This window comes from Glycine max, chromosome 9 (assembly GCF_000004515.6).
Source record: "Glycine max cultivar Williams 82 chromosome 9, Glycine_max_v4.0, whole genome shotgun sequence".
Classification (NCBI taxonomy): Eukaryota; Viridiplantae; Streptophyta; class Magnoliopsida; order Fabales; family Fabaceae; genus Glycine; species Glycine max.
In genome coordinates this window covers 33,307,620-33,325,982 of record NC_038245.2, presented here as the reverse complement: position 1 = coordinate 33,325,982, position 18,363 = coordinate 33,307,620, and the positions used below count along the sequence as shown (strand labels likewise).

The 18,363-nt window shown below is 31.4% G+C and overlaps 1 protein-coding gene across 1 annotated transcript; it reads left to right on the top strand.

Moving 5' to 3' along the window:
• The first annotated feature begins 9,292 nt into the window (after window positions 1-9,292).
• On the top strand, window positions 9,293-17,148 carry LOC100809082 (uncharacterized). The gene is made up of 8 exons (XM_003533926.4): window positions 9,293-9,782; window positions 10,790-10,884; window positions 11,840-11,919; window positions 12,141-12,182; window positions 12,265-12,392; window positions 12,722-12,902; window positions 13,314-13,492; window positions 16,387-17,148. Exons 1-8 carry the CDS (start codon window positions 9,406-9,408, stop codon window positions 16,901-16,903), a joined length of 1,599 nt encoding a protein of 532 aa, XP_003533974.1. The 5' UTR covers window positions 9,293-9,405; the 3' UTR covers window positions 16,904-17,148.
• The last annotated feature ends 1,215 nt before the right edge of the window (window positions 17,149-18,363 follow it).

Sequence of the window (18,363 nt, the reverse complement as noted above, 5' to 3'; positions counted from 1 at the left end):
TTGTATGGCCTGACTGTTGGTCTAACCAGTTGTGATTCGTGAATTTTATAAGGGGAATCCCTATTTGCGCACCTTATTTGATGACATCCTTGAGTGTTTCGATGCTACATCCCGAAGAAATTTCAAGGTTTGTTCCAGTAAAGGAGTGATGGTGGATCGAAGTAAATTGAGTATATCATCGGGTGTTTTGTTGATGCTACATAATAATTCTTTAGGGCCGAAAAAGGAAAAAAAAATAGATGTCGAAAAAAATTTGCAAAAAGTACAAACTAAACAAAAAACAAAAAAGATCCAACAATAAAGAGGGTTTTCCTTCTCTTTTTTCGAAAAAAGAGAATAATTTATGCAAAATTGACGAGGAGAAATATAAATTAGGGTTTGTTAAAAAACCTCTCGTAAACATTCTTTTCAATTATAAACGATGGAATCGTCCATTTCGATATATAAAAAATAATTGATTTGAAAATATCATAAAAAATGAAATTTCAGAATTTTTTTGGGTATTGCTCATTGCACATTAACATTATGCAAACATCATCATCATTTTTCAACTGCAGAGAATGAAAAAAAGATTGCTCCCCTGCATCTATGGATGGCGATAGTAGATTTCATCCACAAATTGATCATTGTTTAGCCAAAGGGTGTTGTGCATTCTACTCTTGATTGTCTCTAAAGAATACTCATTAGGAACTCACATTAGTATTGGAGTATGACATTAAAAATAAGCACGAGTTTGGTTGTAAATGATTGATCCATTTGAAAAAAGGAATGTTAATCTCGAGTTAGAAATGGTCTGAGTGATTGTTTCTCCCAAGAATGTCGTAGTATTGAGATTGAATTTGGTTTGTGAAAGTATGTTGTGTGGAAGTGTGTGGTTGTATTGAAAGTGTTTGGTGTTATTTATAATTTTTTAAATATTTGCCCCATTGATGTGTATTGATACATGTCATTGTTCTAATTTCACCTTTATCGATATAGTGTATAGTAATGTCAATTTTTCGACTATGATTTTACCTTGATACCCAATGCACCAGATGTCTATTATTACTTTCAAACTTGAATTTAAATTGTGAGTTGTCAATTCAATGTCAGTTTTGTTGGTGAAACATCTATTGTTTTTCAAAGACATGAGTAAATTACAAGGTGTTGTCAATTTCGACTGTGATTTTACCCTACTACCTAGTGCACAGACGTCCATTGTTACTGTCAGACTTGAATTAAATTGTGAGTTGTCAATTCAATGTCAATTTTGTTGGTAAAACATCTATTGTTTTTTCAGAGATGTGGGTAAATTGCAAATTGTTGTTAATTTCAACTATGATTTTATCCTATTACCTGGTGCACCAGATGTCCATTATTACTTTCGGGCTTAAATTTAAATTGAGTTGTGAATTCAATGTTAGTTTTTTGTAAATAATAGAGACCTTAATTCACATAGACTTATAAAAACCAAGTGTCTGCGTTTTAATGAGTTTTTTGGACCAAATTGTTAACATAAATTGAAACAAATAATTTATTTCATTACCTAAAGTAAGTATTACAAACAACAACAATGGAATGAAGTAGGCAATGCAAACTCACAATGACATAATGTTAAAGCACTGAACATTGACATAGGACACCACGGGAAAACCTCAAAGCAGAAAGAACTAACAAACATATCATCCTTAGATTACCAACTTCGTTTAAATATTGGTTTGTGAGAAGGAGACATGTTACATCCTTTTGGCTCGGAAGAGGAGCCACTATCACTACCATGGTTTTTGACCCAACAACTCTCGTATTCATCTAATAGGTCCTCAACACTGGAAGTTGAGTTATGTTGGTTGTTTGGTGGGTTATTGTTGTCACAAATTATGGAAAATAACTCCACAAATGGTAGTGTCAGGTTGTTGCAAAAAAATTTGAACATTTGTCGAACATTAGGATCATCTCCCAGAATAAAACATATGTACATATATGGTTGTCTTGGCTCAAGTATAAGGCATCAAAAGTGGAGATGTTGGATATGTTGGTGTGGTTCAATGTTTATTTTTTGGTGAACAAGTTCAAGTAATTGTGTAAGTAAGGATTATGGTCTTGTTGACCATAAAAGTTTTTGTGTTGCTATTAATGAAAGTTGTGACACTCTCTACCCTTAGAATTATAACTAACTAATTAAATAAATTATACAAAATTTATTTAAAAGATTATAAACACATAATAATAAAAGAATGAAAAAAAAACATACAAAATTAATTAATAATTTTTCTTTTTAAACACATTTAATTTAAATCAATTCAAAAGGATAAATGTTCACATCCACTTAGTGAAAATATAATAGAATTTTTTTTTAATAAAAGGTAAGATTATCCCAGCTCAAAACAAGGTCGTCCACTCTAAATAAATAATAAAAAGAAACTAAAGTAGAAAAGTATAACGCAATTATATCATTCAGTAAATCATAACATGTGAAAATCATAATATGCGAAGTAAAATCCTATGCCCCAATGTCACACTTATCAGAGTATATCCCTATCACAGACTAAGTCTCTCCATCTCTAGCATGTGACTCATCATATGAAGGCTCACCTGAAACAAAGTGGCAATCAGCCCAAACACAAACACACACCAGGAGTGAGTTATCACATTCGTATATAATAAATCATTAGAGCATGTGAAACATATAATACTTAAAGCTTAATTTACATAAATAACATTATTGCACAAAATCGCACACATTATTCACACCCATTCAAGTTTATACACTCCATAAAATAACATCAACCACAATTGTTAACTCAATGAAATTCAAACACAAGCGTTATGCAACAATTATACTAAGACTCAAGCCTATATGCAATGTGGTACCATGTCAGTGAAAAACAATACTGGGGCGCTTAGGAGTACATGACAAAGCACACCACACAATGGGTATACTCGGTCACTCTCACTAAGTAACATCATAAGGTAACCAGTCAGGGTTACTCTGTTTTGAGAGAATGCCCCAACCACATGGGATCAACATGGACTTAAAGGAGCACTCAAACCGAGTATCTTTACCCCCAAGGCCTAGACTCCGAAGAATCCGTTTGGGCCTCACCTTCCTGATTCAGGTCCAACCCCTAAATTTTTTTTTTTTTTTTTGCACGCAGACACTGTTTATGAGTTATATAATACCTACGACCTCACTCTTATATTTCAAACATTTTTAACAAATTGCGCTATAGTTTAACCCTTCAGGATCCTAACTAGAAATCCTACAATTTCCTTTAACACTGCGCATAAAAGTTCTCTCAAGGTAAACACTGGTCGGGTTACTGTATAACTCATAACTCACATGACAATTAATATCACTACAAATATCAATCACACACTCATTCACAACCATATTTCATGTCTACAGTTTAACATTTCACACTTTAACTAATTACAAAATATACTCAACAATTAAATAACAATGTATCATAATAATAATAACATACAATATTTAACTTCAAGGCTTATAAACAAATAACTATAAAATACATGTAAAATATATATATAAGTATATTATATTCAATATATATATATATATATCATATAAAAAGTATTAAATATATATTAATATAAAATAATCACAATAATATCAAATATATCATTAAGTAAATACAAATTATATATAACAATAAAATATATACTCATATTGATTTCTATGAACAACATGTATATCTATATTCTAAATATATTTCAACTAAGTTACCAACATCAAGAAAATGCCTAATTACAATGTGAATACAACTTTAGTTAATTTCTTTAAATGATTTTAGCTAATTCAATTATCCAACAATCCCTACACCTATGGATTTCATAACGAGAAATCACCCACGTGAAATAAAATATAAAGTTTGTAAAAAAAAACACTATCAATATATATGTACACTTATACATTGCGGTGTGAAAAAAAAAACATGATTGAAAGACCAACATATCTGGTATAAACAAAATCGCCACCACACAATTTTTATGCTAATTATAAAGAATTCTAATTCCTAAGGTACACACCTAACACAGAAACACATCAATTCTACAACAAACTCGCAACAGAACACCAATTGGTTCATCAAACACACTCAATCCGCGATTAAACACGAAAACATAATTAAATTCATAAACACCCCAAAATAACCCAAAAATTGATCCTCTAGGGATCCCTACACATGCTCATTCTAATCCCCAAGCGTGAATAACTCATCCCTTACCTCGATGTAGTCGCTTAAATGTTCTCTGTTAGCAATGGTGGCGTCTCTGGTGCTCTCTAGAGCTCCTCCTCTGGTTGCTCTGTTAAGGTTCTTGTGCGTCAGAAAAGAAGAAAGGAACAAAATGTATTTTCTAAAAAGCTGCTCTAGGTTAACATTTGGCTTATATAGTGGAAATTTATGACCTAATAATTTTTTTACTTATTTATTTATTTATTAATTTATTAATTTCTTAATTACTTATTAAAAGTTACGGAAAGTTACGGTTGTTACAAAAGTGATGTCCTCATTAGTGTTGCAAATTTGGTCGTTGTAGTAAACACAAACATATACAGTGAGGTGACACCTTATGGTAAGGGTTGAGATGAATATTTGAAAGTTCTACGAATATCTTCAACTGATAGTGATATTTATAGAATTTGTTGGTTGCAAGCAAGTGTTCACTGTTTAGTCACATGCACTGGTAAATAACATTTGAGTCTGTCCAGCACATGGCCTCAAGATGCGATAAAGGTCAGTGCGTTGAGTAGTAATAAAAAAACAAGTTGAATCGGGAAATCTATGAAATAAATTTGACACGAATATTTTTAATGCATTGTAGATAAATTTTATAAATTGCATAACATGACCACTTAAACATTGTTGTAAGGGTCAAAAACATAGTTTTTTTTACTATTAATTTGAGGTCCTTCTTGATGAAACTGTTACACGATATATTTTTTTGGATTCTTTAACATGAAAAGCTATGAAATAAATTTGCCATGAATATTTTTAATGTATTAGAGATAAATTTTATAAATTGCATAACATGGTCACTTAAACATTGTTTTAAAGGTTAAAAACATAGTTTTTTTTTTATATTTTTTACTCTTAATTTGAGGTCCTTCTGGATGAAATTGTTACACGATATATTTTTTTTGGATTCTTTGACGTGAAAACTATGAAATAAATTTGTCATGAATATTTTTAATGTATTGGAGATAAATTTTATAAATTGCATAAAATAACCACTTAAACATTGTTTTAAGGGTCAAAAACATATTTTTTTCCCCCGACTTTTTACTCTTAATTTGATATCCTTCTTAATGAAATTGTTATACAATATATTTTTTTATTCTTTGATGTGAAAACTATGAAATAAATTTGACACAAATATTTTTAAAGTGGACATAAATTTTATAAATTACATAACATGGTCACTTAAACATTGTTTTTTAAGGGTCGAAAATATAGGTTTTTTTTTTTATACTTTTACTCTTAATTTGAGGTTCTTCTTGATGAAACTGTTACATGATACATTTTTTTGGATTTTTTGACACGAAAACTATGAAATACAATTTACATGGATATTTTTAATGTATTGGAGATAAGTTTTATAAATTACATAACATGGTCATTTAAACATTTTTTTAAGTGTCAAAAACATAGTTTTTTTTATTTTTTATTTTTTACTCTTAATTTGAGGTCCTTCTTAATGAAATTGTTACATCATGCATATTTTTTTGGATTCTTTGACATGAAAACTATGAAATAAATTTGTGATAGATATTTTTAATGTATTGGACATAAATTTTATAAATTGTATAACATGATCACTCAAACATAACATAACATGGCATTGACCACTTTAACATAATTTTGAAAACTACATTAGATGGATAATTAAACATAGTTGATCTCATTATCACAACATTTGATATTTCAATGACCAAGACGATGACCAGTCCCACATGGAGAAATGATACTTGGCAAAAAAATGCTTAAACGTGTGTTTTGATCCCATTATCACAACATTTGATACTTCAATGACCAAGACGGACCAGTCCCACATAGAGAAATGGTACTTCCGAAAAATGCTTAAAAGTGTGTTCTGATCATTCAGGCTATGCATTAATAGGTTTGCATATTACAAACTCATAGTATAAGTAGATGGTACATGACTTTATTGAAAGTATAATGACACATTATTGATAGCTACAACACACTAATCATATCTTCTCGATTGCCTACGCCATTATAGAATGTTCAGCGTGTGGTTTTTTTTAAAGAATTTGAGAAGGCATGCAAAGTAACATTTATCTCATTTTAGATAGGCACCCCTAGATGATAAGTGTCTACAACAACCCAAGTAACTTTATGGGTTTAGGACACATTCTGCCAGTGCCATGTTGCATAAGCGGTAACCCAAACTGTAAACATTTGAAGAAACTACTCATGCATTCGGCTGAGAATTTTAATATTTTTTTTTGTTAAACTATATTTTAATTCAAATTTCATTAAATTGATTGAATATTTACAGGATATGCATACACAGAGAAGATGCATGGGCAGCATCGTGGGGATATCCATGTGAATAAACCAAGTGCAGCTGAATGACTTGATTAGTTATCCAAAAAATGTAAAATATGGGATACAATACTGATGAGGGGAAACATTAGGAACATATAACTAAAAATTTCTCTGAGTTGGTCAATTCCATGTTCAAAAGTACAAGTATTTGTCGGTGTCATCATTGGTTGAGGAGACATACTTCCGCAAAACATTTTGCTATTAGAGGTTGACAAACTCAAGTAATGATCAACTCCGACTTGCGAAGTCGTCTCTGAGACAATGAATAGTGGTCAACAAGAAATATGCACGTTGTTAACGAATTTGACAGACACAACTACACATTTATTGTAACAGAGACCTAAGTCCCACTTTAAACACCCAGACCACCGGGAAGGAATAGGGTCATGTTACAATTCCAAAATTGTGATTGTGATGAATATCAAGTTAAACACTCACTGTGCTCTCACATAATGGTTGCAATCTGCCCTTTGGAACCATATCACATCTTGGATATGATGAAATAAGATGAATTGAGACGGTATTTTGTAAGTACACAATTATCTTGAATAAATTCATTATTTCTTTATTTTCTGATCGCCTGGAAAGAACAAGATGTTTCTTTTGTTCTTTCTTCAACAATTTCTGATCTCTAATAGACCTCTCAGTAGGATTCAAACTCAGATGAAGTTTGGCCATCTGTCAGGGAAAAAAAGAACGAGTAGCTCTTGCAGGATTCCCAAGAAATTCTTCGATCATGTAATTGCTATTTACTTTATAGAACATATTGTGTCTACGACAACTCCTTTGATTTTACTTTTAATGTCACTTGAATTAATGTGGCAAGAATAAAGGAGATCATGGAAGCGGTGTGCTACAAGGCCATAACAAAACAAATTGTGTCAACCTACCTACAAATATTAAGTATTCTAGTATAAATAAATTGTTAAACAAAAAATATTATCATTTTTTTAATAACATCAAATAATATAAACAAAAAAATTATATTTGATATAATAATAATATTAAAATTTTAATTATTTTTTAATGCAAAAATAATATTTAAAAAAAGTGAATTAATTTAAATTTTTTTATAAAAAAACGAAACCAAAGAGAAGTCGAGTTCTCCAACCCTGACTTTTTAACTTTAAAATTTTAATAATTTTTTTTTAAAAAATTAGAATAAAAAACGAAACCAAAGAGAAGTTAGATTTCTCAATCCCGACCTCTCTCCCCACTAGGTTTAGTTTAGAAATTATTTTTTCATGTAGGTATATTTTGAAAAAAAAAAAAGAGAGAGAGAGAAGGTGTACTGCTAGAAAAAAAAAAAAACCTACCCCATCACTCGTATTTACCTTTTTCAATGTAAGTTTAAGCAACTCAAGTAACAAACACTCAACCTTTCCAACGCAACACCTCTAAAAATTAATTAAATGGACTCCACTAATAATCTTACACCTTTACATTTCATCAATAATTTATTATTAGTATCTTATTTATAAAATAATTAAATTATAAAAATTAAGAAACTTATTTATACTGTTATTTTGAGAAATATTTTTTATTCATAAAAATTTTAAAATTAGAAACATAACAATTTTTTTATGAATTAGATTTTATATAAATTGATAAAAAATAGCTAAAATTACATGATTAAATTTGTATAACATTAAAACAAAATAGTGGCATGTTCAAAAAGTGTCCGTGTCTTTGTATTGAACATTAAAATAGTGTAATAGTGCAGTACTTGAAAAAAAAATATTACATTGTAAACGCTGAAAGAAAACTGGTGTTTGCAAGTTTTAATATAATAAACTCTCTTGAACATAATTTGCAATTTAAGCACGACACCTTTATTACATAATTATCGTGGACATTATATCATGTAGTTATATTTGTTGGAATCATTTTCTAGTCACATAAGAACATAGTAGAACCAAATGAAAGAAAGCTTCTTCTCAAAATAAATGTTAATTAAGTAAATTTCAAAATCAATAGTAATAAAATAAAATTATTAATATTTTAATCCAAAATATTATGCACTGACGTATAACATTTCCTACACACATATCAACAACCGCAAGTCACATATGCATTTTAATGTCATATGCATTTAATGTTTTATATTTTTATGGAAATAACATATCTTAACGATAGAATTAAATTACCTTAATATTTATATTTTCAAACTAAATTGATTATTTTTAAAAATATAAAAACTAAATTATCACTTAATATAAAATATAAGGATTAAATAGGTTATTTATCCATTCCAAAGTCGTTTGTATATAAGCTTTTCTATATACCTAGAATAAAAAAGGTTCAATTATCCTGCTGACCCTTATAGTTGTAATGACTTTTCCCTTACTCTACAACAAGAACTAAACGAGTTATTGTTTTTTTTTTTTGTAATTATAGGAAACAAAATATGATGATTTAAAGTATAAGAATTATTTTATCTATCTTATTATCATTTTCATATAGTTATAATAATTATAATTGTTGTATAAGAGAAAAATTTGTTAAAAAATAATAATTATCTTAATTTTTTAATATAACATTAATTATTTTTTATTTTTATTTTTTATAACATTAATGATGAACAATAAAATTTGTAAATAAATTAATAATAATATAAGATTAATTTTATAAATAACTATTTTGTTTGTTGAATGAAATAAATAAATTGTTACCGGTTCAAAACACCAAAAATAAATGAAATAAATAAATAAGATAGTAAAAAAAAAAAAAAGTGTTAGCGTGAGGTCTCCATCCTTTGAATAACTCAGGAACTCCCAACTCTCCCTCCGTCACTCGCTCACCTCAAACCCCCAAACCTTCATCCGTCGATGCCCACTGGATGGCTCTGCCATCCGAGCCTCACCGTCGTCGCCGCCACAACCACATCTCCACCTTCCTCCAATCCACCGCCTCCAACTTCGCCTCTCTCTTCAACCCCCCAAACCCTCCCTCTCTAGCACTCCCTCACCCGCCCTCCTCCTTCTCCCTCCCTCTCTTCTTCGCGCCGCCGCTCTCCTCCTCCACCGCCGTTGACTCTGCCACTGCCGAGCCCGCTCGCCCTGCCGCGAAATCGGTCCGCATAGCGCGGCTCGGCGCCAATGGGAAGGGCGGCGGCGGGCCTGTGTTCGTGGGGCAGGTGTTCAGCATGTGCGACCTCTCCGGTACGGGCCTCATGGCCGTTTCGACGCACTTCGACATTCCCTTCATTTCGAAAAGGTTCCTCACTCTTCTAACGGATTAGAATTTTAATCTCTTTTTGTGTTGCTTCTTTTGAATTGGTTTGAGATGAAAAGTAAGAGATTTTTGTTTCCTGAAAGAGGGATTTTTATTTCGTTTTCTGTTTTCATTTTTGGTTACAACAACGACATCTTTTGTTCTGTTTTCTATTTTTTAAATACAACAGGAGAAATATAAAAGTTCACCCCATTTTGTGATGGATTTGATCGGTGGGAAGCGGAAAAATAGATAGAGAGAATAAGTGATGTGTGATGAGAAAAAAGAAGAAACTGAGCTAAAAATGAGATGGAATAGATAGTGAATGCATGAATATAATTACTCTATACGAGGAAAATAAAACACCTGAAAACAGAAAATAAAGTGAAAAAAGTGGCATTTTTATAATTAAAAGGTGAAAGCAAAAAATGAAATTAGAAAACTTTTTTCTGATATCGAAACAGTCTATATGCTTTCCTAAACTTGCTTCTATTTTTATATGTATTTGAAACAATTTATTTACAGCTTATTTGAGTTTAACTTGTGATATAAGTATTTTTATAAGTGTTTGAGAAAATTAAACTATGATATGTGCATAAGCTTAATTCAATAAGCTCTTTGGATCAACTAAAAAAAACATTCAACTTATGTGAATTAGTATTTATATGAGAAGAACTTGTATAAGAGTTTAATTAAGTTATTTAGCCAAATGTACAACCATATTTAATGGTTGAGTTTGGTTGCTTAGTAATCTTAGTATCCGAGTGAGATGTGAAGAGTTTATGTGAGATGCCTGTGAGGTAATCTCTTACCAGTGTACCAAACATGGGACATCTTGATCAGGCTTCGAAGAAGCTTGGTGGATTCTGATTATAGATAGGTGAACATTGAAAGGAATTTACAGCTAAGATAAAGATACTTGATTGAAATTGTTACTCATATGGATTAAGCTGTTAACAGCCTTATTTTTCTAAAAATGTGAATTTTCACCTATTATCTATCACCTGCAGAACCCCTGAGTGGTTGAAAAAAGTATTTGCAGCAATCACCAAGAGTGAGAGGAATGGCCCTGTATTTCGCTTTTTTATTGATCTAGGAGATGCAGGTTAGCTACATAAATATTCCGCTTTTCTCTTGTCCTTATACATGCTTTTAAGTTTTAGCTTTGCCAATCCATTTGTGTCTTATCATTTGCTTCAAGGTTACTTTGAATTTGATCAATATTCCTGTGTAGTCTTTTCTTTAAGACATGGTGAAATGTATGTTTGTGATGGCATCTAAATATCGTTGTGTCCTTTAACTCATACTAAGGTTAACTAATTTTGCTGGCCTTTGAATGCTCATTAGTATTTTAAATAGAAAAAGACATTTCACGAGTGAAATGCGGAACCTAAAGGTAGGGGAGATTAAGATATAAATATCCTCTACAAGAAAATTAGATATGACAAGGATAAGGAAAAAAATAATCTCAAGAATGCAACAAGGCTGCCCAATCTCAGCTTATCCAGAAAACAGCAACTAAAATTACAGCTGTCATGTGCTTCACACCAAATAAAAGCCAAAAACAATAGCAAGTGTTCAAAGATGTTAGCATTTGGTCCAATCAAGTGCATCAAAATGTCTCATATAATACATACTTGCCATAAAATTTTATCTTCCTGATTTTTACCATACTTGTAACAAACCAACAAAAACTGTTCCAAAGTGGAAGGACAAATAAACCCAGAGTATATGCCCCAAGAATCCCAAAAGGATTATGTCAAAAAAATAGCCACCTGCAATACAAATTAACTGGCCTACTGAGTCTGATTGTGATATGTACATAAATATTTCCCCGCTGATTAAAATATTCACTTGAACACAGTATGTTTTGTACTTTTGTTACGAAGCAAAAAAAAAAGTATATGTTTTGTACTTTTATTCATATTCCAATTTATCTGTGTTAGCTCCCTGCTTGTCCATGAATTTATTCTATTATCATCATTCATTTGGCTATTGTTAATATCTGATCAATAATTTCTTTTTCTTTCACCTATTAATGACATTTTTAATGGTATTAGTTTCATATGTCAAGAAGCTGAATATTCCAAGCGGTGTGGTGGGTGCCTGTCGTCTTGACCTAGCATATGAACATTTCAAGGTACCACTGACATTTTCAATTGCTAATTTAAATGTAGTCGTGCTGATTTAAGTATGCTCATTGAAGGTTCTGTGTGCTTTGATATATGATTTGGTTGTTTAGATAAAGTAATGCATGCAGATGGATGTCCCCAATTGTGGAATTTGATATGCTAATATTCTTTCTTACTTTTATATCTCTTGCTTAATTTATTTATAAATTGTGCATTACACCCCATGCAGGAAAAACCTCACTTGTTCCAGTTTGTTCCAAATGAGAAGCAGGTATTATTAGTGTTTCATTGTTGCATATCTTCGAGTTTTATTTGACTGCCATCTGTATTTATAATAAATACATCCCCACCAGGTCAAGGCAGCGAATAAACTGCTGAAGACAATATCAGAGCACGGTGAGAAGAAAAAGGTTGATGGGGTGCCTGTGTTTAGTGCCCAGAACTTAGATATAGCTATAGCAACTACAGATGGTATTAAATGGTGTGTTTCTCATCTTCCTTGTTTTATGTGAATTATAATTTTTTCTCAGAACATTTTTATATTTTGTTGATTTGAAATTTGATATCAGTCTAATAATTATTTTGGATTTCAATGGATGGATATCTCTCTTTTTCCTTAGACTAGTAATTCAACAAGAATCTCTCTAATCTTGTTTCTTTTACCATTTTATGGACAGTTTTAACTTTTAATATAATTTCTTTTGGGATATTTTTGGTTGGTTTTTCATCCTCAGTAGTAGTAAAAATGTTTTCTTCCAAAGCATGGAACTGAATATATTATGCTTACATTATTGCTTTTTGTTCAATCAGGTATACTCCCTACTTTTTTGATAAAAACATGCTTGATAATATTCTTGAAGAAGCTGTTGATCAGCATTTCCATACCTTAATCCAAACTCGGCACATGCACCGGCGGCGGGATGTGGTTGATGACAACTTGGCTGCAGAAGTGATTGAGGAAATGGGTGATAGTTTAGGGGAGCCTCCTGAGGTAGATTGATTTGGAAAGAAAGTTTTCTTTTTCTAGTAGTAGTGCAAAAGAATCTCATGTTGAAGTTTTGGATATGAATCATTTATGTCTAATTTGGAGTTTATTTAAAATACTTGAAATATAATATAGAAGGCTTGTCAACATCAAAATGCTATTTCAGGATGGTCTCAAACTCAAGAATTAAAGGCACCCAATATGATCTTTGTATATTTGATAAAAAGCTTGGCCTGAGATACCTCATATAACTTGTTCCTGAAAATAAAAAAAAGTTGTGCTGTATGTTTTCATGATTATATTTGTGTTAAAAGGGATGGACTACAGAATTAGAGGTATACATAACATTAATCTCTATTCTCTAGTCCTATTTCTCTAAAAAAATTTGGATAATTTATTGTTGATTTTTCCTGATAGGTTCAGGAATTGCTAGATGAAATGGGCCATCCTAGTATACCACTAAGTGTTATATCAAAAGCTGCAGAGCTCCAGTTTCAGTATACTGTTGATAAAGTATTTCTGGGTAATAGGTGGTTGCGGAAAGCAACAGGCATTCAACCAATATTTCCATATATGGTTGACTCATTTGAGAGAAGGTATATTTTATGTTGTTTTCAGGCCTTTGAAACTGAAAATTTCAACTTGTGGCATTTTCACCCCTGTCCTTAGTTCAGTGGTTTCCTGGTTAAAAAAAAATATTAGCAATTCTTGCCAAAGAAAAATAAGAATATTTGTTAATTCAGATAACTTTGGTTGGATATGTAATTAATCAAGCATAGTTTAGTGTCCGGGTTTGTTGTACATTGGTTAAATAGGGAATTAGGAGCTGTGTATCCATTATTAAGGTTAATATATATTCAGTTGTTTGTGCTATGCATTGACACTTGGTTTTCATCTGATGTTTCTCTTTTTTCTCTCAATAACTTGAATTCACTTCATCATTGCACCTGTAAAAATGTATAAATTTGATTCAGATTTTGTTAAACTTGTATTATTGGTTTGTTAGGCTCCTCATCCAAATAGATTTTTGTGTCATCCACAAAGCATGACTCTTCTGTCACTGCTTGAAAGAAGCCTTTCTTGTAAGTTATAACTTTAGAAATGCAGAATGGACAGGATTAAAGGGGAGTGAAAATGGAAAGTCTGTCATCAGTCATGTCCCCATTCTCTTCTCTGGAATTAGTCTGTATCTTTGAAGCTTTAAGATCCACTTATATTTGATACACTCTTGGTCTTAGCTCACTTTGTTGAAGTCTTATAGTTCTAAAAGTACTTTGATGTCTTTATTTTCTCATTTCAAATGAGTATTTATTTACGTATTTCCTCCCACTTTAACTACTCAAACTGAACATGTTTGCATTTCCCGACAATAGTATTAATACAAGAAGATGGATAGCAAATTCAGAGTCAAGCTCTTATTACAAGGAAAAAATTTGTTAAATCAGGAACCACACTTGAGAAAAGGAACATTGCTAGAAAAGGTTAGATGATCAGAGCTGCCAATCACATATTCTACTTTCTAACCCTGGCCTAAGCTGCCCAAATGATTCTGTTATGCCCTTCGAGTCTCCGACTATTGTTATCTCCCTCGTTCATGTTTCTGTCTGTTGTCGCCATTGTTAATTGCCTGCTCTAATTCCCTGCTGCCATTTGTACATCTTATTACATTTGCCTCCTTATCACCTATTGCAAAATCCATATTCCTCTATATGAATTGTATAACCTCACATGGCACAACTCTCAAGCTCATTTTTTTTCTAACTTTCTCTTCTATGTACCAAGGAACTGGCCATCAAATGAATGCACTCCTTCTAGTGTCACCCTGTCCTCAAGCTAAAATCTAGAAAGGCACTCTGAATGACCTGAAACAGCCAGACGTTGGCCATCAAATGAGCTTGGGTGTTACATGGGATACCCAACCAACCTAGACAATCTTTATTGGTTGACTAAATGCACAAGAGATCATGGGAAAAACAGGAAACAAGGATCCCTAAATGTAAGGGATTGCAGTAATTACAGTAATAATGTCTAACCTCTAAGGAAGTAATGAAAGAATATCAAAAACAGAATCAGCTTATAATCAGAAAGTAATCAGCCTATAATCAGAAAGTAATCAGCCTATAATCAGAAATAGTCTACACAATATTCAACCCCACACAAGAGCTTGCAAAATACCTATGTTTGTGGATCATATGATGAACATAACTCCACTTATAGTAGCCAGAGCATGAACTGCCCAAATTGACTAATAAAGATGCACCCTATCTGAAACTATTGAGCAAGGAAACCCATGCAATCGAAGTACCCCATTTGCAACATAGTGCAGCTCTGCCTCCTTGTCTGAATATATTCAATTGAGCTGAGAGGCATAAAATGAGCATTTTTACTCAAATGGCCCCCACTACCTGTTGGATCAGGCTAGAATCTAGAAGGGGAGGTTGAATAGGTTCTTTCAAAATTTTTACCAATTCGTTCTTAACACAAATTAAAAACACCCTTTTAAATCAATCAAAGTTTCTTCAAAAGATCTTTAAAAAATAGAAACTTCAGTGATTAAAACGTGTAAAAATAGAATCTATTATGATGGCCCTTGAGATTAATTTCACTACCAAGATGAATACATGACTCAGAGTTTTAGAGAATAAGAGAATCACACAAGAGTTTATACTGGTTCAGTCCAATCCGAGCCTACATCCAATTGTTCTAAGTCCTCTTAGAACTTCCACTATATAGAGAACACAAGTACAAACATTATGCTTACACAATTCTCTAATAGAAATCAAATGACTCATAATTGAAACTCTAGCAATTCTCTAACATCTTTGGTAACCCTAACCAATAACCACAATCTAAAAGAATGAAAGATAATTGAATACACCTGAAACGTGTAGATCTTTAATCTTCAATATTTCTTTGCAAGATGATCAATCATGATGGTAGAATGAATGATTCTTTAATCAACTTCAATCTTCAGACTAATTGTAGTGTTATTTTTTTAGAAGACTCTTAAAATGTTTTACTTCAAGACTAAACATATCAAGAGTCTCTCAAAGAAAATACATAGTGGTGTTTCTAAATTTTAACAGGTAAAACAGATCTAATCAATTATAAAATCAAGTAATCGATTAATTCATTGAAATTTCCTTTGATCTGCATTTCTAGAAACTGGCTAATTGATTATCAAAAGGGTAATCGATTAATTCGTTTCAGTCTGAGAATTTTGTTCCTTATGTGTTGTCTGGATAATCAATTATCATGTGTGGTAATCGATTATAGAATCACACAGAGAGTTTCTCTTTATTTCCAGGAGCTTCTCTTTATTTCCAGAAGCTGGGTAATCAATTATCCTAAGTTGCAGATCCTTTCTTCTTCTGAAACTGGATGTCTTGAGTTGCAGAGCACTTTTAAAGTTGGATGTCTTGAGTTGTGTGTATTGTTTATAGAAATTCAATTATTTGTATTTTCTAACATTGTGTTTGAAATCCTGCAGAAGTGAAGCTTCTCTACTGAGAGCTACAGAGTCAAGCAGCTCCCTTGAGAACTCTAAAGTGGAAGATGATAGGAAAAATGCTGAATGCATAGACTCTTCTAAGTGCAGTTTGGATGGTAATACCGAAGCAATCAAACAATCTAGTCCAAGACTAAGTCTACCATTTGGTAATTGGTTTCATCACCTATGGCCGAAACAGTGTCGCAAAAAAGTAGGCTCATCTAGAAAAGGTGTAAATAAGGAAGAAATGAAACCAGCACCCTTTCTTCCGAAAATTACAATGGTTGGTCTCTCTACTGAGGAAGCAGGCCAAATGAGCAAAGCTAATTTGAAGAAGACAATGGACGATTTGACAAGAGAGTTGGAGAAGACAGAGCTAGATATTATGACAGATGGTGGCAGTAAAGAGTGCAAAGTAGAAGATAGAGATCCACTATTTGTGGCAAATGTGGGTGATTACTATTCTAGTTTGGGAAAACCAGGATCTGGTCGCTGGATAAGAGGAGGATCCAACTAAAACCTTTTTGTCACAAGGAATTTTTCATTTGCAGGTTGTGGCGGATATTTATTGGTCTCCAAATAGTTAGTGTTGGAGCTGGAAATAACCTCATTTGCGGTGTATACTGAAAGTGGATGGATCAAGCTTTAGATTTTGTCTGATCAATGTTGTAAATGATTATATATGTAATTCATCACTGGTGCCCATTTTGATTTTACTTTGGGAAGTTTAATAAAACTGTGGTACAGAATGATTAGTAACTATGTATAAACCTGATTATGGGGAAAGAAATTGTCATCACTCTTATCTGAAGTTAGGGACTATTATTATTGGTCATAAATGGTTTTCTATATCTAGAAAAGAATATAATTCTGCTGCTAGCTGTGAAGAAGCTTGCTTTTACTATTTCTCGCTGAAAAATTAAAAAAAAAAAAGCATGTGCACGCAGAATTATATCAGGGTTGTAACTTGCAAGTCCTCATTAATTTCCAAACCAGGTATTTTAAAAAATGAGTAAATATATAAACTACACATTCAAAGATACGTGGGATTAAATTAATGTTCAAAATTACAGAGAATTAAAAGTACACATGGGGATTGAATTAGTGTTCATTTTAAATAAGGAACAAAATTGTTTAAAATTTTTTATCGACCAACTTGCTGTCGGGTATAATTTTAAAAACTCAATTTGAGTTTTTAGAGAAGAAAAGAACTGTCCATGGTCCCTAAATTTTACGTCAGTTCTTAAAATTAAAGTTCAAAACTTAAAATGTCAAATAAGTCTCCATACTCAGTTACTTACTGTGACTTTAGTCTATAAATATATATTAATATTATCACTTTAAGTTATGCACACTTTTGAATTTTTTTTAATGAGAAAAATAATTATACACTAATAATATAAAAAAATTTATGTCGTATCTAATCATCCATTATATATGATAAGATTGTTGATTTTTATAATAATTACTTTAAAAATCATATTACCGACGATTTGTGATTGAATGACGATATAAAACTATTTTATACGGTCAATGTATAACCATTAAATTATTTTTTTATTTCTAAAGAAAAAGTTATACACTTTTTTAAATTTTAAACTAAAGTGATTGATAGATTACATTTTGAGATTTTTTTATTTTCTTATTAATGTGACAATACTATATATTTTCAGGAACTAGAAGATGTTTTTCCCTTAAACTAATTTTGGACAGAATCAACATTATTTGTTATATGTTTCAGACACATTTTAAACGAAATTGTTAGATGTTTCAAACGGACTTTAATTCAAATTAACATTATTTGACATGAAATGTATAAATTACTAACAAATTTAATATTATTTAATTTAATTTTAGACAAATTTATAGATGAAATAAAATAATATTTTTTGCTTGTATGTTTCACAAAGATGTGAGCAAAATATTTAATTATTTACTTTAGACAAAATCCCAACAAAAATTTGTAAATATTATTAA